This window comes from Coturnix japonica, chromosome 6 (assembly GCF_001577835.2).
Source record: "Coturnix japonica isolate 7356 chromosome 6, Coturnix japonica 2.1, whole genome shotgun sequence".
NCBI classification, from domain to species: Eukaryota; Metazoa; Chordata; class Aves; order Galliformes; family Phasianidae; genus Coturnix; species Coturnix japonica.
This window is the reverse complement of record NC_029521.1, coordinates 19,684,747-19,712,654: the sequence shown is the minus strand read 5'-3', so window position 1 is coordinate 19,712,654 and position 27,908 is coordinate 19,684,747. Positions and strand designations below refer to the sequence as shown.

Sequence of the window (27,908 nt, the reverse complement as noted above, 5' to 3'; positions counted from 1 at the left end):
ATAGACATGGCCCAGAAACATGACAGCAGTCACCACCTGCCTTCTTAGTCATGGAGGCCCTTAACTAAGACTGGATTTGGAACAAGAAGTCAACAAATAGGTTGGACACCTCAAATTTAAGCTCATTGCCTCATCTGACATTGAAACGGGCTAGCAGAGCTCACATGGCTGTTTATTCTGTCTTTCATGAAGGAATCCAATTACACATTCTGCATCACACAAAGAAAACAATTCTAAAATTCCAGGAAGGGGAGAGAAAGATAAGCAAACAAACCACAGCCCAAGACAACTTCTGTCAGAATAATGGAAGGTAAGTGCAAAACAGAAAACCTCTGTGTTACATGTATCTACACCATTTGTTGACTTGCATCATCTTGCAGGTCGATCTGTAACAGTGTAATTCAAATGGAATGAAAACAACTTCCTGGATACTTTTAGAATTCTCCTGCCCTCAAAGAACTTGGGGTCACTCAAGTAAAACTGCTATTGTTGCCAATTTTTTTGAAGAGCTTTTTCCTTAAGAAAACTTAGATACTTTGTATTGTTACTTATGAAACCAACAATGGGAATGCACCATCCCTCCTGCTGGCTTTCTGGCTCTTTCCTCAGGAGGACTTACTGCAAGAGCATATATCTCCTGATTACCTCTGATCTGGAGTGTGAACAGCCCTGGATAGATCTGTTTGTAGATCAGGTTTCAGTTAACTAAGAGAATTACCCAGCAAGTGATTTATCTTTTCTCCCAGACCATAAGATTTTACACAAAGTTCATAGAGGTAAAACCCACGACAGTAAAAACATGAAATAGAAATCTTCCCCTACAGCAAGATCTGTCCTGAAGCACATCAGCACAGCTGGTACGGATGTATTCATACTTACAATGACAACAACTGAGCAGAAGTACCACAAAGCATAAACTATTCCCTGCCTCTCCAGCTGCATGAGGATTGGTAAGGGACTAAAAGTTAACTCAAAAAAGCACGTTGAAATGGAATGCAATTAACATGCATTTGAAAACAAGAGACATTTATGTTTTACCTGTTGTATTCTGATAAAGCCTGGGCAATTACAAGTCCCATTCCCTGCAAGAAGAGTTTCAAAACATTTACATTACAAATTGTAATGCAGGAAAACAAACACTGAACACACATTAGCACCCCCCGCTCCCAAAGATACCATAATACGATGCTAAGAATTTCCCCTGCAGCTGTTTGAATTAATAAGATACACTTACACAACAAAGGGACAATATAAAACAAAAAACAAACAAACAAACAAACAAAAAAAAAGCACCAAAATTTCAAGTTGAAGATCTATTTAATTAAGTTCAGAGGAGAAAGTTTATTCTCCTTGGGCCACCAGGCATACCTGACTCACTCAAGAAAGCTCAATAAAGCAACAAGTCCAGAAGGAAGTGCGTGTTAGAGGAAAGATCCCCAAAGGTTCAGAACAAAGGCCATAAACACTAATGACCTTGTCATTTCCTCTAAGCAGCCTCCACCACTCCACAGTTACTGGTCCTCCTTCTCTGACAAGCTCATTTAATTAACTCAGAATAGTTGCTCTCATCCTTTAGTTAGCACAGAGTTCACTTCATGCCTACAGGAATTTTCAAGTCCACATCTCTCCCAGCTGGTAACACACTGACACTTCGTATCAAGGCTTTAAAATACAAAACTTAGGCAGCATCTACAATGTTAAGTATGAATGGGGACTCTTGATTTGGGAACTACAGTGAATAAGTTGAGGACTTGTAAAAAATGGAGTACCAGTGCACTCCATCTTTGGTAAGTGACAGCAAGGAACATGCAGGCATTTGACAAATGACTCACAAACCAACCTTCACATATTCTTTGCTACGTGGTCTTTTAACCACCCTCATCACTTAACTGATGAACAAACTGAGGGCAGAAACCCATCACGCTGGTGCTCTTTGCAGCAGCACTGCTCCCAGGCACCAAGACTGCACTTGTCAACTTCTAACATGGAAGAGCATCCCCAGCAGCACCAAATAATTAAGTCAAATACTCACGTTGAGCGTGGCCTCATCATCCACGATGGAGAGCTTCACAATGTAAGGATTCACTGACTACTCAGCAGCAGGAGAGAAGAAAGAAAGTAAACTGCTTCAAAAACGTTTCAAAAAAAGTCCAGCCTTCACAGAAAAAGAAACCACTGCTACTATCTTTCAAAGGTTACCCACCCACCCGGGAAGAACTTCCCTCCCATCTCACAAAGCAGAATACACACAAAGCACCAGAAGTCACATTGCACAGTATGGCTGCTATGCTCAGGACACCTTCTCTTTACCTGCTCAGCCAGACAGGCTGCTGATTTCATTGAGAAGAGATGCAGTCTCTGCTCCTTTGCTAGCTGGACTGTCATCCCTGAAAGTGGGACAGCAGTCCTGACAGCCTGTTATCAGTGACACACACGCAGCAGGCACAAGCAGTGAAGCTGGGACTCAACATCACTGTTCTGATATCTCTCTTCTACAACACCTCGCAAAGATCGCTTCAATGAAGGAGGATTCAGGAAGGCATGACAACATTTCAGACTCATCTGCTGCAGGGTTAGAGCGCAACACTTAACAGCTTAAACCACTGAGAGCCAGAAGTCTCTGGAGAATATAAATTCCTTGAACTAAGCTGAACAAAGCACACAGGCTCCATCTATAAAGATAAGGCTTAATAACTTAGGGAGCATTTTAGATTAGCAACATACATCTGTTTGTCTTTGTGTCAGTGCAAAGTTAACAAGGTTGACTTGGAACTAGGACAAAGAAAAGACTGCCTGTGCAGTAAGTACAAAGTGGATGGGATGAGCAAAGCAGAAAGCATGCACCAGATAGAGCCTTACAAGCTAAGCAGTTATCTGACTCTTAAGCTCAAGGCTTAACAGCAGGTTAAAAATCAGGCTGATCAGAAAACAACACACTCACAATTATTCTGTGCTTTGGGAGAAACAGATTTTCTCTTTGGTCCAGGGGAAAAAGAACAGGTCAGAACAACTCAAAGCTCAGTCTGTCACAGCCTGCGCTACCTGCTGCCTCAGAAAGGACCACAACACTCACACAGAACCCATCTGTCCATGAAGCACACTGAGAGATTTCCTAGAGGCTGGAGGAGAGGCTTCTATCAAGTAACAGTATATGCTTCTTTCTGTGCAACCACGTTCTCCTGTCATTTAGTCTATGACAATGAAGCAGAAGCAAAATTCAAAAATATGTAGTTAAAATATAGCTTCAAATTCATTCTTTCAAATGTGTCTTAGTTCTGCTTCTTTTGGTCATTATGCTGTTCTCGTTATACCACAAAGCGAAACTCAGGCCAAGCCTCCTTATCCCACAGCTCACACAGAAGACTGGTCAACTTCTGAGTCATGACCAATAAAAGCAACAAAGTTTTTCCAGACAAAAGACAGCAGGGCTATGATGGATTAGGGGCAATGGGGTTTTCCAAATTCCCAGATAAGCAAACTGGGAGATACTGCACTGACCAATGCAAACAGGCTGCCCTGAGACCTCAACATGCATTTCACACCATCACAGAATGGATGGTGAGTGGGTTCCTCACAGCAGCAGCTCCTCACGCTCCCACTGCCCTCGACTCCCCAGGATGTGTTCTATGTCATCTGACTCAGAGCCAGCAATTCCAAACTCCTTCCTGCTCATCTGTGATGAACTTCAACAACCTGCAAGTTACACAAACACCCCTAAGTCCTCCCCATATTCCTTGCCTGCTTCCAATCCTGTTATCTCAGTTCCCTTAGCTTTCTTCTCACTGAGAACTACTGCAAAATGTCTGGAAGTCTAAATTACACCTGCCACTCACCAATGCATGCAAACACACAACAGCTTTGAAGAGGGGCTGATAAGCACCTTGAAAACTAAAGAGCGTGTCAGTGAAGTGGTGACACAAACTTAAAAGAAGCTTCCACCTCCAAGTGCGTCCAGAAAGAAAAGGAAAATGTGACCCTCATCTCTTCAGAGAACACAGTGCCACCAGAAGGGAAATATTACAATATTAGAGTTTTCTCTTCAGTGATAAGGTACAGACACAAACTCCTGGAACACAGAAATAGTCAAGATGTCCTCTATGAGCTAACCACCATCAGACACCAGTAAGCTCAAAGAAATAGATGTGGAAGCTGGAAGAGATGATTACCAAGTAATTTCTAAAAGATAAGCCAGTTAAAACCAGATCAGAAACATAATCCCCCAAGCAAGGCATGTCAGAGTGAGAGCTATGTGAAGAAGCGCACAGATGTGGCAGAGGGAACCAGATCTTCCCTGTAACTCTGATGCATCTCAAGCTCTGGCACAAATCTACAGCAAGCAAATCTTTGGTAAGAAAATACAGCAGGAAAAAAAAATAATTAAAAAATAAAATAAAATCAAGCTACCCATGTACAATCTCTAGTTAGATGCTTCACTTCTATGTGTGTCTGTAACACAAATGAAGGCCAGAGTCCACTTGATTATCCCCCACAGGATTTTCCCCCTGAACATTCATTAGGGATGATTCAGCAGCTTTGCCGCCAGCGCTGATGAGGCCATCTCCTCTGCAGGCAAGGCATCTTGCAGGGAATTGGAGCTTGAAAAATGACACTTTTTGTTAAAGAGATACATTCAAAATCATACAAGTTCTGAAAGGACTTGTTTTATTTTAATAATTTCATGTCTCCGGTATTTTTAAGTCTCTTCAGCAACTGCTGGAATCACAGAATCACACAATTGTAGGGGCTGGAATGGACCTCTACAGATCATCGAGTCCAGCAAAGCAGTCTCCCTACAGCAGGCGACTGTAACAAGGCAACCAAAGATGAAGGGCTGTCCGATACACCACATGCAGACAGACAAGCACAGAAAGAAAAAAAACACATTTTCACTCCTTTCTTTTCAGTTCTGTCTACTGTGGGACACAATACGCAACTCTAATGGAAGAAATTAGCAGCTAGACGCTAGCCAGGAATCAATCTATTTAAAAGTCACTGCTTGATTCGTGTTTTAAGTTGCTATTCTAGCAGCCACCCCTTACAATGTTGAGAAAAGGACATAGTGATTACTCTTTGTTGCAGTGTTTCCTCTGCTTGGCATCCTTTTGAGCAGTTAGTTTCACTATTTCCCAACACAGTCAACTATTTAATGCTCCTTTTATGTTTCTCTCGCATAGCACCAAGGTAAAAAAAATAATTAAAAAATCTATGCAATCAGTAATAGGATTATTAATCAAAAAATACAGCTGAGAAGTGCAGGGTTAACACAAGTTTTGAGAGGGATTAGGTTTCAGATCAGTGGCATCTCTTTAAAAGTCGTGTGTAAAGACATACAATTTTTACCTCTAGAACAGAAGTTACTGAGCAAACCAAGATCACAGCTACACTGGTAATGCAGGCGTGGACAGATATTCTCCAGGTAATTGGGAAGGGAAACTAGAAAATTATGACTGTATTATTACAGGCATTGCCTGTAGCGTGTGACACTTATAATAGGCAGTGCCAGGCAACTGTCACATAAAACCCTTAGCTGAGTTGGTTTCAACCTTACCAGATAAAACACTGAAGCTGATTTTTCTCTCACCTCTCATCTGCCTTAGGTTGGATTGGTTTGTTGTCTTTTTAGTTTCATTTGTAAACATCAGCACAAAGCATCATTTGCTTTGGTTGTCCAGTCTGAAGTCATCTAGAACAACATTTTAGCAGCAACGGACCTCAACACTATGTGCCTCAAAAAACTACTGCAAAGAGCAGAGGACAGCTCTTATGTACTCACAGAACTCTGCCTTACTCAGGAGATAAACTACAGCACACAGGGAACTTCTCAGGGATGGAACTAGACAGATCTATCTCTTCTGATCTGAATGTGTAAACGAATACACTAACATTAATGAAGAAAGAAGTTAGTATGGTTAGGTTACAGTTGGACTTGATGATCTTGAAGGTCTTTTCCAACCTGAGCAATTCTATAATTCTACACTTTGTTCAGAGGACATTAGTTAACTAGAAGAGATCTTAGATAGATGTAGCAACTTCAGTTTTCCAGCTGCAGGTGCAATAACTGCAGCAAGAGCCCTGGTCTTCCCACTCTGTCCTCATCAGTCAAAATACCCATCAGACTGTTTTCATGGCCCTGTACTGAAACCAAACTGCATGCTCCTGCTCCACGTTACAATGGCACAGACTGCCTGTAGTTCTGGATTCAGACAACACCCACAGGAACGGGAAATTAATAGGAATTGCCTTGTCACTGAGAGTGCTCAGAGAGTCAGATTTCTCCTGGAAATGCTACTGCTCTGATGTTTCAGTTCATTCTTTGGTCCTATCTTCAGCATGGCTTCTGGGAATCCACGTTCTCTCAGTCTGCTAGTCAGGTTCTGAATCACAAATTCAGCCTGAAGCCCAAGATGACTGATAACTAATTTTACTCTGGAGGTTATATACAAGCAGTGTCGCACATCAAAAGGGAAGCACACAAGTTCTGCACAACACAAACTCTTACAAGGGAACCTTCCCTAGAATGCTTTCAAAAAGGAAATGAGCGTTTCCTATGTAGTTTCTCATGCATGCACAGAACAAGCTTTATACTAAATACACTTGATCATACACGCACATAAGAGACAGACACAATTAGCACAATGGGACCGCTTTGCAGTTTCTTTGATAAAAGCTACCACTGTACAGCTAAAAACTGTACTCCAGACCTCCTCAATATCCCAGAGGACAGCACAAAATAACTGAGAGAAGAGAGATTTCTGCCACCCAGTAGAACTCTTACCTCATACTTTCTGTAGTTGACCAGCAAGGCAAGTAAGACAACAGCATCATAGCCGTGTTCCCTGCGACTAAGTGGGCTGGACAGAATCTGAAATAAAGGAAGACTTGCATTATTCTTCTCCAGCCTGCTCCAAGAAGCTTGCAGTGACTCTGAGAACACACATGGAAGTAAAATGTATGTACAAGAGCCAATTAAACCCTAAATGAAAGGGGATATTTCTGACTTAGGGAGTGTCAATGCTTCCAAGAAACACTGCACAAAGAGAAATTTACTCGTCACAGGCAGAATGTATACGGGCTTTCTAGGCAAAAAGCAAATGTATTTCTCAACACCACTGGACATGTCAGTGCAATTGCGACACATCGTGTTTTCCCAAATCCAGCTTCATTTACAAAAAGTAAAAGTTATCAAAGAGCAGAAAAAAACTCCATACATCCAGACTGCCTTTTGAATCAAGTCCCCCTAGTAAAAGAAGCTTCTGTGAAATTAGCCCATAAATCCATTCAGCTTCCAAGGACAAATGACTCAAGTGAAAATGCCTTAAATACTCAGCAGTGACTGAGAACAGTAGACTGAAATAAGCAGCCATCGATTCTATTTAACTAATTGTTTCATTTACTCCAAATAATTATTTACTGTTTACCTATTCACTGCACTACAAATGGAAGCAGCACACACTGCCAGTTACTTATGCTGCACTGAAAAGCAAACATAAGACTGAAAATCCATCCAGTAGATAGGGGAAAAAAAGCCAAAAACAACCTACCTGTAATATTGCTTCAAATATGCTGTTAATCATCACGTACTCCAGGATGGTGTTCTGGCTTATGTTATCTGTCACCTAAGTACAAACACGAGTCAAAATCTCAAAGTCTCCCATGATGCTTTAGCTGCTTCTAACAGACAGCAGGGACAGCAGCATTATACCACCAGACTGACACATTCATTCAGAATCTCTCACTTAGTCAGCAAGTCAAGGGTGTGTCAAGCACTACAGCCAAACACAAGGGGAAATCTGCCTGGTCTTCTATCACTGCTATCTCTGGCAAAAAGCACAACCCATGGACTGAGCATCCCATTTCCTCTGCAGACTGATGCAAGACAGCTGCACGACAGTACTATCAGCAGCCAAAAAAAGTCTGCTGAGCTGGAGGCAGAGGGTGAGAAAGCAGAGCCTTTATTTACCGTCACCAAGCAGAGGAGTAGCTTCAGACACAAGCTTTTCAGGCTTTCAGAACCTTCTGCACAGAGCAGCGAGTCCAAGCTCTCCATCAGATTCTAAAAAATGAAAAAAAAAATAATCATGCAATTTTAAATTAATATTTAAAACTATTTAAAATATTTCTTATACATTTGAGATTCAAGAATAGCAACACAAAACTGTGATTCCAAAAGCAGCAACTGAACCACGTCCTGATTTAAGCTGAGATGCAACTACTGTATATACATAGCTATACACCACAGACTACAGTAACACCATTGCTTCCCATTTCTGCTTTATGTTAAATGCATTTTAATGACTACAAGCATAACATCATGATCATTTTCCAAGTCCTACCTGGATGCAAGAGAGGTTTGTGTATACACACCTGTGTACAAAGCACTGCCCCTGAAACACAGCTGCTGTGTAAACCATTTCTCTCCATAAGCAAGGCCTCACCTTCATACAAAGCTCCGCCTTATCAAAGCCCACGAGCATGTTGATGATGTCAAACCCAGAAGTAGATTTGTTCTTCTGATGGACACCCCGAATCAATGCACACAAAGTCTGCAAACAAAATATGCAGAGGATAAGGTGTAAGGCAACACCCACAACTCTGCAACATAACTTGCTCTAGAGCCCTCCCAAAGCACAAGCAAAACAGTGATATTTATACAAATAGCACCAGCCTAGAAGAGGCTGTACTTGCTATATATGCTCCACCTCTGCTGTTTTCTAAGGAATATACACTGGATTCTGAGAACTCAGGAAAGAAAACAAGTAGAGAAAAAACATATTCATCCACATTTTTCCCGCCCAGTGCTCCCTACAGACTTCCCAAATCTGAAATCTATATTCTGCACTTCTACAGTTGAGAGCAGCTGGGATGAACGTGTTGACCAAACAGTCAAGAATCAGCTGGGGAACTAATAACAGTAAATGTCAAGACGGAGGAAGACAGTGTCCCATGCAGGGCAAGTGCTGGTAAGGAACAGCAGCTTCTTGTTCTGAGTGATGATTCTTCACAGCTTCCAACTGGGAAATATCCAGCAGGGGCTGTTCCCTATATAAATTTGATATTAAATTCTCTGTTGTCCTTAATTTTGACCCACAAGGAAATTAAAAAGGAAAAAGGAGAAGACAGACAAAGCTACACAAATTCTTGAGCCCCCAAATGACAGCTTGTAGAGAGAACAAGCCCCTCCTGCCCCCTTCAGTGCCACCCCATTTCATTCTGCAATACCAGATCCTCTTGAATTTTGAAACAAGCTATTGTTCCTCAAACACTGGAGAGACTACAAGCACACGTAACCTCCATCAACCAGAAGTAGTAACTGCCCTGTAGACATCATTTCTCTTCACAACTGAAGTAGTATGAACAAGATGCTTGATACCAGAGGCAAGCATACTGCCTCATCAGAAGCAAACACATTGCCTCATCAGAAGCAAAAGAGCCCATTTCCCATCTCTCAGCTATGGTACCTGTAGTGCATTGACCACTCTGATTGGGTGCTCCTCACCCAGCGCCTGGATGCAGTGCTGAAACAAACAGTTGATGTTATCTTTTATCTTCATCAACTCTTCCCCATCCAGAGCCTCCAGCTTGCCTTCCAGATATTCCAGGTTGACCTGTCAGGTTAAGGAGCAGACCATGCATGTTACATAACTGCCGACACCCCAGGAAAGCAAGTCTTTGCACTGGCAGTCTGCTATCTCGTAGGCAGAACAGCAGAAGCAAATTAGAGGATGTTCAGTTCCTGTTACCTTCATGAGAAACAGCTCCTCCCAAAACCTAGGGTTGCTTTTACTGGGGTCCTCTGTCTAAAAGAGAAAGGAACAGTCAATGAGAGCAAACAATAACAAATTATTCAGGCAGAATTTGAACAATATCACTACTGCAAGTAGATCAGAGCCATTGGATGACCAAACAGTCTAACAGTACAGCATCCTGTCTACAGCAGTTCTCAGAAATAAAACAGTGAACAGAAGCAGCTCTCATTTGAGATGTTCCTGTATATTTTCTGGATTACTTTTTGAGAAACACTTGAAAAGCCAGGATGTCACACAGATAACAAACGTTCCTGGCAGGATAAATTGACATGAAGGAAGAGAGCAGATCACAGAGTTCTGCAAGACAGCAGGAGAACTTGAAGTGCATGCCTATGCTGTGCAATACTTAACATGGGAAAAGAATCCAGCAGGGAGAGCCCTCAGCACAAACCTACATAAAATTTACCAGATGTGCCCAGGTCCTTACCGTGAAAATCTCATCATACATCAGCACAACTTTCTCCTTCAGAGGCTTCTTGGAGGCTGAAGATTTCCGGAGCAGCCCACCTTTCTTCTCTGTTTGGGCCATGCTGGACACCCTGAAGAGATCAAGAGATTAAAAAAAACAAAAGGCTAAGGAAACCTGAACTTTCTTCAAGGGGTATCCTGCCCCCTTCAGCCATCAGAGATGTCCTCACTACACCAATAAACTCTCACAAGCTGAAAGCAGAAGCTTTAATAAATATCCCTGATAAGAAATCAGATCAAAAGTCCCATCCAGTCCTATAACCTATTTCAAAGAAAGGTGCTGAAGTTCATCCACAGGCAGATACGGAATAAGTAGCTCACCACAGAATGGCTGATTTTGGAAGGACCATTTGGGATCACCAAGTCCAACCATTCTGCTTCAAGCAGGGTCACCTGGAGCACACTGCCCAGATTCACATCCAGGAAACACTCTCCTTTCACAGCAGGAGGCTTTCTAGAAATACAAAAAGGGTTTTCCTATGGTTAAGTAACCAGTGTCTAATGCTTCCTGGTTACACCAGGGGAAAAAAGAAAAAAGAAGAAAAGTATCATTCCTATAAAACAAGCTGTTCAATAAAGCAATAGCCACAGCTGTAGCCTTGAGCCATTTGCAACTGTCAGGCTATTCCAGGGGCTGACAGTCAGAATGCATGACTTGCCAAGTCTCCTCAGCCCCACATCTGATGCAACCAAAGCACTTCACCACCCTGGCCTCACAAACAATATTCCTCTGCAAGCTCAGAATTTTCTGGCAAGCACTGCAGATTGAGCAGCGTCCTAACCTTCTCTATCACTGCAACACATCAGAGATGCTCAGCAGAAAGGGAATGCTGTGCCCTGTCATATCTCCGAGCTCCAAACCAACGCCTCCAGAGGTAACTACACAGATGGAAGCAGCACACCTCAGGCAAAAGAACAACTGAAGTCACGCTCCAAAAAAACCCACGGGCAGGCCATGGTGGCAGCTGCTCTCAGCTACACTGAATCACACACAGCGAGGTCAGCACACTGCAGCCTGCCTCTGGGACCACACAGCTTTCTGAGCCAGCAGCCATGGAGACAGGTTTGCATTCAGTCTCCCCCCAAGACTGCCTGAACCTGTGGCACACTCAAATCCACCCTTCTCTCAAAGAGCAACTTCTAGCAACTACCCAATACCCGTTCCAGACCTATTCTGCATACTTGCCGTTGCAGACAGCTTTGGGCCATCTTAAGTCTACAACCATGTTCCCAACTAAGGCCCCCAGTCTCCCAAGGTCTGCTACAGGTTGCACAGATATCGATCCCTTGTGCCATAAACCTCAGTTCCAAGTGGCAGGAAATAAATCACTGCTGTTTTGCCCCAGCTCTGAGGGCAGGAAGTCTGTCACAATGGGAAAGCAGCAGGGCAGGACAGCGAGGGGTAGATCTCACACCTGAAAAGGTGAGATTTACATAGAGGTGGGTTGAGGTGCTGTCTCTTCCAGCTAGGATGGGAATGGGAACAGCTGGGTGGTTGAGAGCTGGTTTATACATGTCAGGTGAGAACAGAAACAGCCCTTGGAAACACTGATAGAAGAACACATAGGACCTGCTGCTCTGTAACCTATGCAGACACAGACATCAGTCCACGCAGCCAATTAAGGTGGAGAAAAGGTTGCAAACTAACAAATGTAAAAGAAAACATTACTCAATCATCTCGATAGCTTCTCTTTTACAGATTGCATTATTTTTGAACCGCCGTGGGAAATGAGACGTTACCCTAATTAGAAACATAACTGGAAACAGGGAGAAACCTATTAAAAACCAAATCAAGAGCAAAGTCACTTTTAGCCTAGCAATATAAATCGTACCCAAGATTGCACCAAACAATTTCCCGACTGGAACTGTAAGTTTCTGAATGTCCAGCACAGCAACACATCCATCAGCGTGCTCCTAATTGAATCACAGCTAACGAATCCCAACGTCAAAGCTAATAAACTAACTCACAGTGCTTCTAGGTCAGCGTTCTCACACCAAACACATCTGTGCTCAGAGGGGATCAATACACTGCCTGGTCCCTGAATGTCCAGCGTGATGTTTTAGCACTTTTCCTGCATTCCCCAGAAAGATGGAGAAGCCCAAATCCCACAAGGCACAAACTCGATGCTCAGCCAGCACCAGAGGGACCGTGTGATCAAGTGAATGTTCTCATCTGTGTCAAAATGAGACTCGGGATTCATATTCTCTCAAGCAGGGCTGCACACAGCATGGACAAAGACTGCTAGAGGCAAGGATTAAATAATGCTCTTGGTTATGATTCGCTGCTCTACAAATGAGCGTATGGAGGAGCAAAGGGGGAAAAGTAAAAGTGGCCTTTCATGCCAGTGCTCTATTAGGTTTTGCTTGTTTCACGACCTACGACGATCAGGATGTACAAATGGCTTTTTCTTTTGGCTTTATGCAATTATGTTCTCTAGACGTCATAAAGACAGAAACAGGAAACTGCGTTTTGCTAATGGGGACGTACTAGGCAGCTGCAGAAAACAGCAGTTGAAGGCACAAAACACTCCTAAGTTACAGAGGTGCCAAATAAACAGGACATGGCGATAGCTTTTGGAAAACACTGAATACAGTTAATAATTATCCTCTAAAACACATCACATTTCCAAAGCACGGGTGCCATTTCCCTGTTTCAGGTTCACGTGGCTCGTTTACTCTGTCAATAGGTCAGTGCCATTAACGTGCACTGCTAAGTGAATCCCGCTGTGTCACTGACAGCACTGAGCATCCCCAGGGCGGAGAGAAGCACCCGCACACAGACTCCCAGAGCCACACTATGCTGTTGTGCTGCAGAGCACCCAAGATGTTCAGCAGGAGCTAACAGAAACCTCAAAGAGCAGGAGCCCCGGCAGCTCAAAGATGAAAGGCAGGCAGGCAGAAGTTGAGGCAGACTCTGCCTTATCGCTCATCAGCCCCAGGATCAGCTGATCCAGCCAGGAACAAAGGAATGAGCACATCCAGCCCTCTGCCTCCCATCCACCCCATTCCACAACTCATACCAGAGCTCCACATCAAACACGTGGCATTCAGATGAGCGCATCCTTGTTAGCGTTCAGTTAGATCAGCCACAGGAACAATTTAAAAAGAAATAAGAAGAGAAACCTGACATTCTGAGCCTGAGGTTTAGTCACACTTGACTGTTTTCAAGGTTACATAATACACACACAACTAAACACAAATGCTTTCTTCAGTCTATATACACCACTGCACTATCTGGCTAATAGAAAATGAGTAACACCAAGTGGAATTTTCATGTAGGTATTTAATTGTCAACCCATTTATTCCGTACCTGGAAAAGCTTGTACAAAACGATGTGATCATATATTAGTTTGCTAATCTTGAATCGATGTTAATCAATACTAACGAAAGCTCTGATTAAGACCTGAGACATTGGTCCTTTCTGAATCCAATCCTTTGGCTCACTGCTGCTGCTACTAAGATTAGACTCCCTCATTTAGAAGATCTCCAGCTGGGTAATCAGCCCGACCCCAACCGCACACACCTGGGACCAGCAGGATCGTGCTCAGCCTTCTGAGGCACCTGGCAGGCACACTGCTTAAATCTATAAGGGGGGGTTCTCAAAAACAGTATAGACCACGGGCAAGGGATGAACCTCTGCCTACATCCCCATGGCATGTAAAGCGACAGACTGCAGTCCAGTTGTTGTACTCTTTGGTGAAATTCCAGCAGAAACTTGCACTGAATGCACATGATGAACCTGCAGAGCCAGTGCTGGATACAGACAAGAGGGCAGCTCACATCACAGGTTCCAGCACTCAGCCATCAGAGGAAGCAGCAGGCTGCGCTGTGCATGGCAGCCTACAAATCCAAAGGCAAGACAGTGCCCTGACCCACTTCAAGCCCCAGCATTAACCCCCCACCAGGAACCAGAGAGCAGCAGTCTGGGCAGAACACCAATGAAAACAGAGAGGGGAGGGACGAGGTGGGCTGTATTATATCAAGGCTTAAGCAACCATCACAATCAAATGTCTGTTATAAGCCCTTTAGCAGCTTACTCTCTGCCAACTCTTACGCTGACAATTCCAGCCCATGCTGACAGGTCCGTGCTGCTTTGGTGCTTCACCCGTTCCTTCCAGCTTTATCTGCATATCATCCACTGGAATGAGAGCAGCTCAGGCCGTATCTCCAGTTACAACAGCGCAGCGCCCAGCACACCCACCAGGGAACCGCTATCACTCACAGCACAGGAGCCTTGGATCAATGTGGCACCATTCCCAAGCGCCTCCGTGTAACACAGAACAAGAAATACACTAAATACACTCTGAGGTTATAACTGCCCATAGACACTCTTTGCATACAGCAGAAACAGATCTATAACCGGAGGACAAGCGAACTCTTCTCGCTCACCTCCGGACACTCCCCTTCGTAGCGCCGCCCTGTCCCTACAGAGCAGACCCAGCCGTTCCCAGCTCCCTGCCCTCCTGCTGCCGGTACACACGGGGCGGTACACGCTGCTGGACGCCGTTCGAGCAGCCGGCGCCGTGCCGGAGCCGCGAGGCCGACCCGTCGGGGCTGGCTGCCCGTCTCCGGGCTGTACCCGGGGCTGCCCCGCAGAGGCCCGAGCAGGCCGGGCCCCTCCGCCCTTAGTCCCGGCGTCCCGCGGCGGCCCGTTGTCCCGGTGCAGCCGTAGTTTGGGCCGTGCCGCCGTACCACGTCCCGCCCCCCGGGGCTACGTGCGGCCCGACCCCCCTCCCCGCCGCTCACCTGCGGTCCCGCCGCCCCGCTCCGCACCACGCGTGCGCCGCAAGCGGCGCCGCGCATGCGCCCCTCAGGGCCCGGCTCCGCGCGGTCCTAGCGCCGCCCGCACGGCCGCTGTCAGCGCCGTTCCGCCGCGCTCCCGCCGGGCCCGGCCCCGCTCTGCGCGGTGGCGATGGGGGCGGCCGTGCGGGGCTGGCTGCGGGCGGGGGGCTCGGCCGTCCCGCTGCGCTCCTCCCGCGGGGCCCGGACGTGGCGGTCGCGCAGCCTCCGCTGAAGCGGCGACGGAAGTCGGAGAGGGGCGGCCCGGCCCGGCACGGAGCCCCGACGGGGAGCGGCTCCGCCCGGAAGCCGCCGCCTCGTGATTGCGCAGCGCCCAGCCCAGCGGCCGGCACGGCAGGTAGAGACCGGGCACGGGGCGCTGAGGGGGGGAGGAGGCACGGGGGTGGGGAGCGGGGACGGGAGGGACCGGGAGGGACCGGGTCGGTGTCAGCGGAACCTCATCGTGCTGTCGCTGCGCAGGGCGCGCCCCGAAGATGAAGGCGGCCGGGACGGTGCGGCGGCTGTCCGACTTGAGCGACCTGAACCGGGGCCGGCGGCTGCAGGAGCTGCTGTGTCACGGCGAGGAGCCCCGGAGCGTCCGGAGCAGCCCCGACGGGCGGCACTTGGTGCTGCTGCAGAAGAACCGGGCGCCCCCCCTGCCCCGCGTGCTGACCTTCCGGCGGCACGGCGGCGGCGGGGCCGAGCTGGACAGGAGCTGGCAGCCCCCGCAGCCCGCCCTGGCGGGGCTGGTGTTCCCGCAGAGCCCCGCGGTGCCGGGCCGCTGGGCGCTGGGCATCGTGTGGGAGCACGGCCATACCGAGCTGTGGCGCTTCGTCCCGGCCGCGGGCTGGCAGCTGCTGCACACGGTGGAGCTGTGCCAGGGTGCCCGGGCACGCGTCGTGTCGGTGTGCAGCCAGGCGGCCAGCCTGGTGTGGTGCGAGGAGAGGCCGCCCCTGGATGCCCACGTGGACTTGAGCAAATGCGCCTTTAGGTTCTGTGTCTGTGCCCGCACCCTGGAGCTGGGGGAGCAGGGCGTGCGGCTGGGCCCCGTGAGGATAGTCCTGCACAACTGCCCCGAGTACCACGTCCTGGCATCTCCTCAGCACGTCTTCCTGGTACCCGCTTCTGGCAGCTTCGCCACCACCTCCAAGCTCCTCCTCATCTGGCACCCCGAGCACACAAAGCTCACCATCACAGCCCCCTCCGCAGGCTTTGTCCACAGCAAGGTGCTGCACTCCGGCAGCGAGTCGGACTTCAGGAAGCTCCTGCTTGGCTCCGTGGGTCTCCTCTCGGCTTTGGCACCTCTGGACATTCACACCTGTGCCGTGTCCAGCAGTGGAGCGTTGCTGCTGGTGAGCAGGAAGGGTGCTGTGAACGTGCTGGAGACGGATGGGACGCAGAGGCACATCTTTGACCTGGAAACGGGGCCTCTGGGCCAGGGGGATGCCATTGAGCTGAAGACCTATGGTAGCACCTTGGCCTGCGTGGTGGCTGGTGTTCTGTACCTCGTCAACCAGAACAATGGGAGGGTCATAGAAAAGAAAGTCCTGAGCATGAAAGAGGTGCATTTCTTGGAGTCTCCGGGAGAGGAGAATAGCATTCAGTTCCTCACCCCGACTGGTATCTACAGCGTTGGCTTCCCCAATCCCGAGGACGGTGGCAGGACTGAGCCGTGCCTGGTGGATATGGTGTTTGAGGAGGCCTGCAGGTACTACCAGAGGAGGAGTCTCAGCAGCTCCAAGCTGACAGTGGAGAAGTTGAAGAAAGGTGGAGTCTTCCAGGCACCTGTGGCCCTCACTGCCATCCTGCAGCACAGCCTCCACCAAAAGCAGAAGCCAGCCCAAGGCCTCCAAGACACTTACACCATGCTGCTGAGCACCATCAGCCTGGAGCTGCAGAGCTACCTCAGCCTGGAGCTCCTCAAAACCTGCATGGTGAGTGCCTCGGAGAGCGAGGTAGAAAGCTACTGTGAGGAACTGGTGGAGCAGGAGGTCAGCCGTGTTCTGCACTCTGACATGGACAAGGACAACTTGGCCTACCTGAACTCAGTCTTTACCTCCTTCCCCAGGGCTGCCTGGAAGGCCACCAGGAGCTGCCTACAGCTACAGCAGAATGGGGATGGCCTCTTGGTGGCCCGGGCCACCCCAGAGGTTTGGAAGAAGGTCCTGGGGGGGCCACAGCAGGAGGAGGTGGGGCAGAATGGGGTGGTCCCTCTCTTCGAGCTCATCTGTGCCTCCTTCCTGAGGTTCAAACCCAAGTGGCTGCCCAGCTTTGTGGAGCTGACCCAGCAGTACGTGAGCATCTCCTGGCCATACAGCAGCAAGGAGGGCCCAGAAGGCCGCGTGCCACTGTACAAGAGAGCCCTGGGAGTGCTGGCCAAGAAGAACAAGCACAGCGAGGTGGATGATGAGTTGGAGCTCGAACTGCTGCTGTGCAGCAAGAGGCCTAAAGCTGTGCTGCAAGCTCTGCACCTTCTCATCCGCCTGAAGCAGTGGCAACGGGTGGTGGAGGTGGCAGAGAAGTTCTCCAAGCTCAGCCCTTTGCTTAATAAGGAGATATTCACCACGCTGCTAGCAGAGTTTGCCCAGCACCGGGAGCTGGACCCTTACCTGGACAAGCTGTGGCCGCTGTGCCCTGCTGAGCTCAGCACCTCAGACATCCTCACTGTGGTTCTGCAGCACCTCCCTTGCTCCCAGCAGGACCCGGTGCCCTTCTCAAGCGAGGGGAACCAGCTGACTGTGGGCCTGCTCAAGCCACTGCTGCAGCGGGTCATGCAGCGTCCCTGTGTCCAGGATGAGATGTACTCGGATGCCTTGCAGAGCCCCACCTTCCCCCCTCCCACCCCACCCCGAGAACACAAGAACCCTTCAAAAGCAGCAGGCAGCGATGCTCCTCAGCCGGACAGATCAAGGACTTGTGCCTCAACACTGGTGCCGGGTGACACTTTGTGAAGGGGAAAGCACAATGGGATCCAGTCCTTGGATGTGAGGGAAGGGGAAAGCCACGTCCACTCCAGGAAGCCATGCTTTGCCTGCTCCGTTTGAAGCCTTGAGTCCAGGGGGGCTGGAGTTGGGTGTCTCACCTGATGGCAGGGCAGGCTTTCTGGTTGTTTCTTGCAAGTGCAATTGTTTGTGCCCGTGTGGAGGAGCAAATGCCAGGTGCATTTGTAAATGAAAGCACTGGCTGCATCACAGGACTGCAGAGCCTGCCCAAAACACTTTGGTTTTGGTTTGCTTGACTCTTTATAACTTCACTTCTATAGTCTTCCAGTCCTCTGGGAGTGGTGGTCTGGGGCAAACACAGCCTTTCCCCCACTCTGTGCATAGCAAGTGGGGTGATGCCTCCAGGCTCTGCCTGTTCCTTGCAGTGGGGTCATTGAGTCACTGCCCTGGGCTCGGCAAGATGCCAGAGCAGCACAGCTCGGTGACACTGGAGGCCCAGCATGCACTGGCAGCTGCAGCGCTCCATCTCCTGCAATTCCTCTGGGAGCAGCCCTGCAGCTGTGACCAATTGCAGCTACTTAGCTGAGGAGAGCAGCCTAATTCCCTTATCTCTCCATCCCAGCCGGTACCCGAATTCTCTTCCGAGCTGAGAAGCTGGCAGCAGCCCGGGCAAGCTTGGGGCTGGCGCTGCCTCACCCTTTCCTTTGTGGAAGCTTAGATTATGCAGCAGGATGCCAGGGCCTCCGTCCCCATCTCTCCTACCTTTGCCCTTTGCACACAAAGGGGCTTTGTCAGGGTTGTCTGGCTCACATTGTGCCTCTGTTTGCAAAGTCAGCGTAACGTGAGAGCAGCCGTGCAGGAAGATGCAGGTTCCAGCCTGTCCTCGGTGCTCAAATAGCCCCCGGCCGTGGTGCAAAGGGACCCCCCAGCCATGGAGCCATCTGGTGCTGTGCCAGGCTGGGAGCGGATGGGGAACGTTCGCCTGCATTATTCCTCTTCAGAGTGGGGTCAAGTGGAGAAGGCAGACTCATTTTAAAAATAAAGGTTCCTAAAGCGCTGCTGGGCAGTGGTGAATGCTGTGAGGGTGCAAGCAAGGGAGGAGGGCAGTTTGCGTTCGCTCCTGCTGAGTGGGAGCCAAGCTTGGCTCCCAGTGGGACGGCAGCCTGAAGGCCACACGTTGCTGGGAGCTTGGAAGGCCATCTGTGCTGCACAGCCTGTGGGTTTTGGTGCTGTGGGCACCCCCAAAGGCCCCTGGGTGGGTGTCAGGGGAGCTGTGGCTGGCCCTACACTGGGGTAGCAAAAGGAGGGATTTTCTCTAAAGCTGTGGCTCATCCCTTTGTTCCCAGCTGGGAAATCAGCAGCAGGGTGTCCTGCTCCTGCAGTGGCAGAGCTGCCTTGGAGGGACCCTGCTGTGTCCTAATGCAGCGATGTGCCAGTTCCTCCCCCAGATGGGGGCTGAGCTGTGGAAAGTCCCTGTGGTGGAAGTAAAGAAAGAACACAGCCCTGGCAATGGGGAAGAGGAACCACTGCAACGGTTCCCTGGAGGCGGGCTGGTTACCGGGCAGCCCTGCCTCAGGCTGGACCTTGTGCTGCAGCCATGGGGTGCTGCCTTCTCCCAGCTGCCGTTCACGTGAGCCCAGTGAAAGCAGAGCATGCAAGGCCCTGGTGGCACCACTGTGAGCAGCCCTCGCCTCTTCCCCAAGCAGCTGCCGCACCATCTGACGCTGCCGTGGGCTCCAGGGCTGGGCAGAAGGGAGGAGGAGGGAGGGAATGGGCCACGGTTGCTGATGGAGCTGCAGCCCCAGGGAATGGGATGCTGCCGTGTGTTGGCAAAGGTTGTGCAGGGCAACAGGTAGACACGGGGCTCTGCTTATGGTCAGGAGCTGTGCCAAGGCAGACAGCAGGAGGTAAGGCTGGCACAGGCTTAGGTAGCTCCTGAAGGAAAAAGGAGCTTCTGGAAGGTCAGAAGCAAAAGGGTAAAGCAGGTGTACTTAGTGGAGGGCCAGCTGGCCAGCTCCGGCTCATCACTCCCAGTGATAAGGGTTGTACTTTGCATTGAAGGAAATGAGTCAGGCTGTGCACGCATGCCTCCCAGCCCAGCCTCTGGAATGGCCTCAGAGCTTCAGCCAAGGAGCAGCACAGCAGCCAGCACACACAGCCCATAACATGCAGCTCCAGGGGACGGGCAGGGGTGGGGAGCAGCACATGGGGACCTTCACCAAGTCCCATCCAGGAGGAAACCTTCACTCTGGAGAGCACCAGAATCACCAAGGAACAGAGCACTGACCTGCAGCCTCTTGCACTGAGCAGCTCCTGATCTGCAGCACTTAGGGAGGGCCCTGCACCATGCTGGGACAACACCTGGCCCAGCTGACAGTGGTCCTCAGGAAGCAGCCCCTGTTTGGTCCCATGGGCTGGCTCAGGCTCCAGGCTGGTCTCCCGCAGTTGGCAGGGTAGGGGCTCAATTGCAATTCAAGAGCCCTCTAAGCACAGTCCCAGCTTGTGCCGCAGCAGGGAACCAAGTGCCCCAGAGCCCCTCTTTGCACACCTGACCATGATGTCAGGGAGAAAAGTGCACAGAGCTACCTCACACCTGTGATATGCGGTCACCTCATTTATTGCTTTACACACCAAATCACAGCATTGGAGAGTCAGGCTCCCTGCACAGATAAATACTCACATTTCTTATGGAGTGAAGGGCTTGGGTAAGCAGGTTCCCCTCAACCAGCAGCATCTGCCTTTGTGCACATGGTGGGGGGGATCCTGGCCCAACCCCACACTACAGCATAGCTGCAATAAGCCATGGGGGAGGCGCTCTGCTGCTCCAGTGCAAAGGGCACACCTCCCCTCTGCAGGCTGCCTCCCAGCTGCAGCACGTGTCCACTTATTGGGAAGTGGGGGGGGGCTCCCAGCACTAAGGGAGATGGTGCAGCAGGCAGAGCTGTCATGTTCAGTATCCTCAGTGCCTGTGCCGTGGGGATGGAGGCTAATGCCTTGTAGCTGGCCGGGGGATTTTGTACAGGTTGAATGCGGGTCCTCTGCAAAATCAAGGGCACCTGTGTCACCCCCAGCCCTGCCCCAGGATTTACCCCAAGTAGGGACCCAGCACAACTACTTACATCTCCACAGCTTCATTCCTAGGGGAAAGGAAAAAGATGGGACAGTGTCAATGGGACAGAAGTGCTTCTTGAGAGCCCAGCCCAGCACCATGCTGCTGGATGGGGCTCTCCCAGAGCACACAAGGAAGGTATGGGGGCTGTAGGGTGTGACAGTCCTTCCATTCCAGCCACCTCGTCTGGGCACAGCGCAGCCCACAGAGTTCTGCTGTCCCCGAGCATCACTGCTCCAGCAGCACACGGCTCCTTTAGCCCCACTGCAGTTCTGCTGAGGGATGGTTTGCAGAGCAGACCCCCAGACCAGCACCGTGGTGGGGCAGATCCTCACCTGTAACTGTCATCGATGTCCATGCGGCGGTAGAACTTGGCGAGTCGCACGGACAGGATGATGCTGGGCAGCAGAAACACAGTGCACCAGCCCAGGCTGAACCAGAAGGCATTCTAGGAGCAAGGAATAGCCATCAGCCACCCCATCAGCACCATCTTCCACCCCACATTTGTGACACCCGTCTCACCATAGAGTCCAGGATGTGGTCACAGGCGATGGCCTCCACGTTATCCAGGCTCTGGGCTATGGGCTTGCAGCGTGCCATGTCCGTCCTCAGCTGGGGATACAATTGGGACAGGTCACATTGTGGTCCTCCAAACCTCACCACCCATCCCCATGCCCAGCCAGGTCAGGCTCACTCACACTGATCTTGGCCCAGTCAATATAGGTCTCAAAGAAGCCCAGCAACTGTTCTAGAAAGGCCCAGGTCTCCTGTGGGAAGGCAGAGAGAGAGCGGGGATGCTGCACCTCCAGCCCATGCTGTGCCCCACATCCCCTCTGTGCCAGGATCGGAACCAACATGCCACCTCAATCCGGCAGCAATGGGGCTGCAAGACACTGCCAGACCCCTTGCCAGAAGTGGGGGCACATGGGGGCACGGGGGACCTCTGGGCACTGCATGGCATCCCTGCAAGGTGGGGTGTCAGTGGGGCCAATCCAGTCACATCCCCCCAGGTGCCCTGCAGCGGGGCAAAGTGAGCTCACATTCTTGATGATGTTCCCCATCTCCCTCCCCAGGAACTCCTGTGTGGTGCTGGCTTTGTCCAACGTGGAGTTTGTCTGTGCCTGAGACAAAAGGAGCTGTCAGCAGCACGATGGGGTAGCGGGGTTTCTGCATCTTCCCAACCCCATGCCGCAGTGAGATGCGGCATCTCTGAGCTGCCATACCAACAGGGCCACTCCATGTCCCATAAAACAGCCCCGATGTGCCCCAAGATGTGTGTTAGCCCCATAATTGGGAGTGTAGGAGCAGGGTTACCCCATGTGTGGCTCACCTCGAGCTGGGCAGCCTGGCTCTGCGCCAGATGGATGTTCTCCTTCAGGGTTTTCTGGGGATGATGGAGAGAGAAACGGAGCTGTGTTCCCCATGGCTCACTCCAACAACCCAGCAGGGCACCTTCCCCTTCCCGGTATCACTCACCAGCAGCCCTGAGAAGCTGTTGTTCAGCTTCTTGTCCATCTCCCACAGCTCAGCAGCTTCTGCCTTCAGCTCCTCCTGCACATTTGTGCCCTGCAGGCAGAGGCTCTCAGCAGTGCCCACCAGATAGCAGAAATCCCACAGCCAGCCCTCACCTGCTCTGGAGCACAGGGGGCTCCTCTCCCCACAACCCCCAGCCAGGGGACACCCCTCAGCCCTGAGGACAGGGTCTCACCGCGTTGTGCACCAGCTGCTCCAGCTCCACGGCCAGATCCTGCAGGCTGCCCACCGTGATGCCCTGATCCAGCTGGGAAAGGCACAGTGCTGAGGCAGGGTGGGGGTGAGCAGGGCTGCACCCCATCCCCATGGGGCAGGATGGAGCCAGGACCCCATAGCATAGGGGAGAGTGCTCAGACCCCCAATCCCAGTGCAGCCCCACACCTGCTGCAGGGTGTGGGTGAAGTTGGGGGGCTGTGCATCGCGGCAGGCATTCAGCAGCAGCTCCCTCTGGCTCTCGTTCAGCACAGAGAAGGGGGTCAGGGTGATGTTCAGCTTCTGGAAATCCACTGAGATCTTCTCTGTGTACTGCAGGGTAAGGGGTGCCATGAGGAGTGGCTTGATACAGTGCCAGCCCCGTGCCCCTACCTGTGTTGTGTCCCCCCTTGGCACTCACCTGGCTGATGTTCAGGAGCTCATCCAAGGACACCCTCTGGTCCAGGTGCAGCGTCTGCCATAGGGCAGCATCTTGCTGGCACTGCCTGTGGGATTGGGCACAGGGCTGGGATTGAGCCAGGTGCCCCCTCAGGGCATGTCCTCACCCAGGGGACACCTCACTCCTTCCCTGCACACAGTCCCAGGACAAGCTCCAGGCCCAGAGGGACCCACGCTGGGGGAGCTGCCCATAGCTGTGCCCCATAGCTGTGCCCCATAGCTGTGCCCCATAGCTGTGCCCACCTGTAGATCTGCGAGAAGTTGACGGTGCCACTCTCGTCACCCAGCACCTCCGAGAAGTTGAAGCCAGGGATGAGGCCGGGGCTATCCACCAGCTGGGTCCCAGGGAAAGAATGGAGCAACCAGTCATGGTGCAGGGTGAGAGACCAGGGAGAGCCCTCAAAGCTGCCCCAGCCCTGGGTGAAAGCAGAGGAGAGGGGAGCCCACCTGGAAGAGCTGCTGGCTGCGCCAGGACTCACAGACCAACATATAGATGTTCCCTCCCAGGAAGAAGGTGAGCAGCACCAGCAGCATCAGCAGCCAGGAGAAGATGAAGCTGAAGCCCACCCCTCTGTGGGACAGAGCTTCATCAGCACAGGGAGCGTGCAGCCTGCACACCCCCACCCACATCCCTGCCTGGGAGCCTCACTCACGCCATGAAGAAGTTCCCTCCAGTGTTGGAGAGGCAGCCGCGCTGGGTGGGCGGCGTGCTCTCCTTGTGCCCCAGCGGTCCCAGCAGCAGCCCGCAGGTGTTGCACAGGACCACCAGCAGCACCATGCAGCACAGCAGGACACACACGCCCCACCTGGAGCAGGAGGATGGGGACAGTTTGGGCTCAGAGCCCAACAAGAGGGGAATGCCCAGGGATGGGGGGTAGATGGAGCAGCCCCCCTACCTGATCCCATCCAAGTTGGTGATGGTGTTCTGGTTTTCCCCCAGCCAGGCACTGGTTTGGTTCACCAGGTTCCCGACACTCTCCTCCACATTTTGCAGAGGCATCTGGTCCTGCATGTCGCGAATCTTCTGCCTGATGTGACCCAGCTGCTCCTGGGTCCCTGCAGGGCATGGGGGCAAGGATGGGTTGGTGATGGAGTGGCCACCTACACCCTGCTCTTCAGGGTCAGCAGGAACCCAAGGAGAGGATGGTATGCTTGGTCTCCATGGCCAAACATTAGCATGGTGGCCCTGCTTACGTGTCACCATGTCCTGAGACTGCTCTTGCACCTTTCTGGGGGTCTGCTCCAGCACGCTGATCACCTGCACAGGGACAGCATTCAGCTCCCAACCCCCTCCCAGCCATCCATGGACAGCACAGGACTTGTGCACTCCCCCAGCCTCAGGCACCCACCCTGCCCTTCCCTCTGTGCAGCCCTTCACACTCCCCCAATGCAACCCCTCACCTCCAAGTCCCCCTCTATGCCACTGTCCAGCACATCCCGCAGCGCCTCCAGCTGCTGCTCCACACCGGGCACCTGCAGGCACAGCTCAGGGTGAGGGGGCCGCAGACTGGGCAGGGAGGTGGGGGACACCCGTGTCCCCCCAGAACTCACTGTGCTGTAGTTGGCCCTGAAGGCCACACCGTTGGGTGAGGTGGTGCTGCAGGGCTGCCCGCAGCGCTGCAGGGTGCTCTTGATGCTCTCTCGCAGTGTGCCCAGCTGCCCATCATAGGTGCCCTGTAGCTCCTCCAGGCGTTGGCGGGTGCTGTTGATGGTGCCAAAGGTGGACGCCAGCATCTCCATCGCTGAAGAGGCAGCAAGGGACATCCAGAAATACACCCCAAAGTGCCAGTGTTCCACCCAGAGTGGGGATGGGCAGGCATACCCCTCCCCAGGGGCCTTTTCCAAAGCTCCACGTGCGCCCCCAGCCCAGCCCTCAGCCCCCATATCCCCCCAGTGTTCCCCAATGCTCCCTCAGAGTCAGTGGGACATCACCTCCCAGAAGGCTGTGCAGGGATCCCACTGCCTCATCCGTGCTGCTCCTGATCCTGGAGGCGATGCTGCCGCCCAGGAGGGGCCCGATGTCTGTGGAGATTGGGGGGAGCTGTCAGTGCAGGACCCCCCTTGGACTGCACTGAGCAGCCCGTGCCTTGCAGGGGAGCTGCTGGAAGCACTGCCCTCACCCCAAACCTCATCCCACAGCAATGTGCTGGAGTCCAGGAAACAGGGCCATGCCAGCCCAGCATCCCCAGCCATCCCCAAATCCCCCCATCACTGTGCACACTCACTCTGCAGGCTGTTATTGGTGTTGCCCAACGGGACGTTGCTGCTGTCGATGACAAAGCTGACTTGCTGCAGGGGAAGAGATGGGGCATCAGAGTGGGGTGGGGACTCCTTGGGGACCCCCCTCCACCCTCAGCCCCGGGGCTGCCCCCCCTCGTGCCCCGCTGGGGATGCAGCGTGCCTGGGGGATGGAAAGCAGGTACGAGCGGAGGTCGTGCACGGTGCTGTCGATGTTGAGGAAGGCGCTTCTCACGGACTGCGAGAAGCGGACGCTGCTGATGGAGGCGCACACATCGCCGGCCCTGTAGGAAACGGGCGGTGGGCTCAGCGGGAGGAGCGGCGAACCGACGTCCTCGCCCGGCCCCTCCAAATGCAGAACGCGCCGCTGAGACCCCAACGAGGGACCCTGCGGGACGTGCACGGGGACGCATCCGCGCCCAACCCCGCCCCTCCCGCTACGGGGAGACGCGCGGAGCCCCGCTGCGAAGCTGCCGGGAAGGGCTCTGCCCCTCGGGCCCGCTCCCCACCGCCACCGCTTCCTCTCCTTTGTCCCTCCGCGCCGGAGCCGCTCCTGCAAAGAGCGGCGGCTTCCTGGCGAGGCCCGGCCGACTCACAGCACGAGCGCCGACACCAGCAGCACGGCGCTGTACAGCACACGGCGTCGGCTGCGCGTCCACCGGTCCCGCTTCTGGGACATGCGACCCCCGCAGCGCCCGCAGCATCGGCAGCAGCAGAAGCAGCATCCCACCACGGGCACCACCACCACGAAGAGCAGCCCGATGGCAGCGCACACCAGGAAGCCCAGCTCGTAAAGTAGAACCTGTGAGAGGGAGAAAGGCACGAGGCTGACACCCCCGGACCTTCGAGGATCCCGTGGGGTGGGATGGGACTCGGCACCCCGGCTGCACGCTCACCTCCTTTATAAGCTCCTCGGTCTCCACCTCGTTCTGTGTCTGTGCCAGATCTGCTATTAGCTCTGGGGACAGGGAGCAAAAAGGGTCGTGAGAGGGCACCCGCCCTAACCCCAGCCCTAACTCCAACCCCAGCCCTAACTCCAACCCTAACCCTAACACAGCTCTGGGACTCAGCACCACCCAGCTTGGTGGCTCTGGGCAGCGCATGCTGGCACCTTTCCCCTTCCGACTGTCCCTCCCCGGCTGTGGCCCCACGCAGCCCTTTGGCACCCAGGGGCAGCATCATCAGTCCCAAACTGTCTGTTTTGGAGGCTCCAGGGGATGCTCTGACATCACGCTGGCAGTGTGCACGTGACACCTGGGATGGTAATAAAGTATTCTGCATGGACGGGGGCAAAGTCCCCCCCTGTGCTGTTTGCTCCACTTCCAGGTCCTGCCCTACCTTCTCCTATGGACCCATTATGGGTTGCCTCTGTGCTGCGTGACACAATGTGAAACCCTCCCGACCCCACCACAGATGACTCAGGTGGCCCAGGGACCCCCTGCACGCACCCAAGGGGAGGCCGTGGGGCTGCACCATGCGCAGGAAGCCGTGCACCATGCGGACCAGCCCCGGCGTGTTGCTGCTCGGCTCCTCGAGGCCGGGGCCGTACACGGGCTGCGAGATGTTCCCCAGCTCCATGGCGGCACCTGAGCAGAGAGGGGACGAGGAGGTGGCACAGCTACTTCACACCCTGCCACCCATCCCCGAGCAGGAAACGCGGGGGAAATATCCCACATCCCACAGCCTGGGGTTGGGATACGGGAGGGGTGTTGGCAGAGTGGTGCGCCCAGGGGGAAGCAGAGGGGCTCTGGGGGGAAAGGTGGGGATAAAGCACTTACTGTGTCCTGCGTTGCTCCGCCGCACAGCTAACGCCTGGCCTGGCCCTGCAGCTCGTTTCAGTTTCAGCCCAGTGACTGAAAAGCCCTGCACTGGTAAATGTATCGCCCCACCCTGTCCCAGCCACCGCCTGGCTCCTGGCCATCCCGTGTCCGGGTCAGGGCCACCACCAGCAGCAGCAGCATGTCCCAAGCGCGATCCCATGGGACCCCCAGAGCTCACCCACCCGCTGCTGCCCATCCCATCCCAACACCCCACACCTGCCCCTCCCGGAGCCCCCATCACCTTCCCATCCCCACATCCTGCATGAGCCGCTGCTGTTGGTGCCTCGCTCTGGGACAGGTGCTGGGGAGCCGTACCTGAGCCATCCCCCCATGCCCTGCCCCACTGCAGCTCTCACTGCCATGGGTTGGAGGCAGCTTGGTGGCTCCCCTCCTGCTCCCCACCCAGCGCTGGGTGCCCGCAGTTCCCTCTAGCTCAGCGTGGGCCCTGAGACAGGAAAGGATGCAATATCCTAAGGAAAAAATAAACAGGGAAAAAACTGCATAAACTTGGCTTGTTCAGCGTAGGGGCTGCCATGGGACTACCCAGAGGTTTTAGGGTAGA

At 52.6% G+C, this 27,908-nt stretch overlaps 3 protein-coding genes across 5 annotated transcripts in view; 1 reads left to right on the top strand and 2 right to left on the bottom strand.

The window, feature by feature from the left end:
• Positions 1–15,126, bottom strand: part of ARMH3 (armadillo like helical domain containing 3) — a 104,153-nt gene extending 89,027 nt beyond the window's left edge. For 2 of the 3 annotated variants that reach the window (XR_004307748.1, XM_015866958.1), the window contains exons 1-10: positions 15,021–15,126; positions 10,234–10,345; positions 9,741–9,797; positions 9,459–9,605; positions 8,436–8,543; positions 7,961–8,053; positions 7,542–7,616; positions 6,776–6,862; positions 2,033–2,089; positions 1,039–1,082 (exon numbers count right to left, since the gene is read on the bottom strand). Coding sequence is in view for 2 of the 3 variants with exons in the window: in XM_015866958.1 (XP_015722444.1) it covers positions 1,039–1,082; positions 2,033–2,089; positions 6,776–6,862; positions 7,542–7,616; positions 7,961–8,053; positions 8,436–8,543; positions 9,459–9,605; positions 9,741–9,797; positions 10,234–10,335 (770 nt within the window). In the remaining variant the exon portion in view is untranslated. Of the gene's footprint in view, positions 1–1,038; positions 1,083–2,032; positions 2,090–6,775; positions 6,863–7,541; positions 7,617–7,960; positions 8,054–8,435; positions 8,544–9,458; positions 9,606–9,740; positions 9,798–10,233; positions 10,346–14,663; positions 14,765–15,020 lie in introns of those variants that run through there. The other variant, XM_015866959.2, reaches the window with a different exon arrangement.
• A 175-nt stretch (positions 15,127–15,301) lies between these two features.
• HPS6 (HPS6 biogenesis of lysosomal organelles complex 2 subunit 3) lies at positions 15,302–19,053 on the top strand. Its single transcript, XM_015866957.1, has 2 exons — positions 15,302–15,411; positions 15,534–19,053. Exon 2 carries the CDS (start codon positions 15,548–15,550, stop codon positions 18,002–18,004), a length of 2,457 nt encoding a protein of 818 aa, XP_015722443.1. The 5' UTR covers positions 15,302–15,411; positions 15,534–15,547; the 3' UTR covers positions 18,005–19,053.
• Positions 19,054–20,596: 1,543 nt separating this feature from the next.
• LOC107315983 (prominin-1-A-like) lies at positions 20,597–27,521 on the bottom strand. Its single transcript, XM_015866955.2, has 25 exons — positions 27,305–27,521; positions 26,975–27,112; positions 26,423–26,484; positions 26,123–26,328; positions 25,690–25,810; positions 25,514–25,577; positions 25,221–25,310; positions 24,840–25,030; positions 24,690–24,761; positions 24,483–24,546; positions 24,185–24,344; positions 23,942–24,094; positions 23,736–23,859; positions 23,532–23,623; positions 23,251–23,335; positions 23,019–23,162; positions 22,813–22,884; positions 22,581–22,670; positions 22,435–22,488; positions 22,145–22,225; positions 21,803–21,871; positions 21,627–21,716; positions 21,440–21,552; positions 21,115–21,132; positions 20,597–21,033 (listed from the first exon to the last, which is right to left on the bottom strand). Exons 1-25 carry the CDS (start codon positions 27,504–27,506, stop codon positions 20,982–20,984), a joined length of 2,607 nt encoding a protein of 868 aa, XP_015722441.1. The 5' UTR covers positions 27,507–27,521; the 3' UTR covers positions 20,597–20,981.
• Between the last annotated feature and the right edge of the window lie 387 nt (positions 27,522–27,908).

What these genes read in the sequence shown, in the direction of transcription:
- HPS6 (XM_015866957.1), top strand. Translation starts at nt 15,548, where the DNA reads ATGAAGGCGGCCGGGACGGTGCGGCGGCTGTCCGACTTGAGCGACCTG.
- LOC107315983 (XM_015866955.2), bottom strand. Translation starts at nt 27,506, where the DNA reads ATGGGATCGCGCTTGGGACATGCTGCTGCTGCTGGTGGTGGCCCTGAC. An exon ending in CACCAATAACAGCCTGCAGA is followed by an intron (nt 25,311 to 25,513) that starts GTGAGTGTGCAC and finishes CAATCTCCACAG; the next exon opens with ACATCGGGCCCCTCCTGGGC. An exon ending in GCAGCCAGCAGCTCTTCCAG is followed by an intron (nt 23,624 to 23,735) that starts GTGGGCTCCCCT and finishes CCTGGGACCCAG; the next exon opens with CTGGTGGATAGCCCCGGCCT.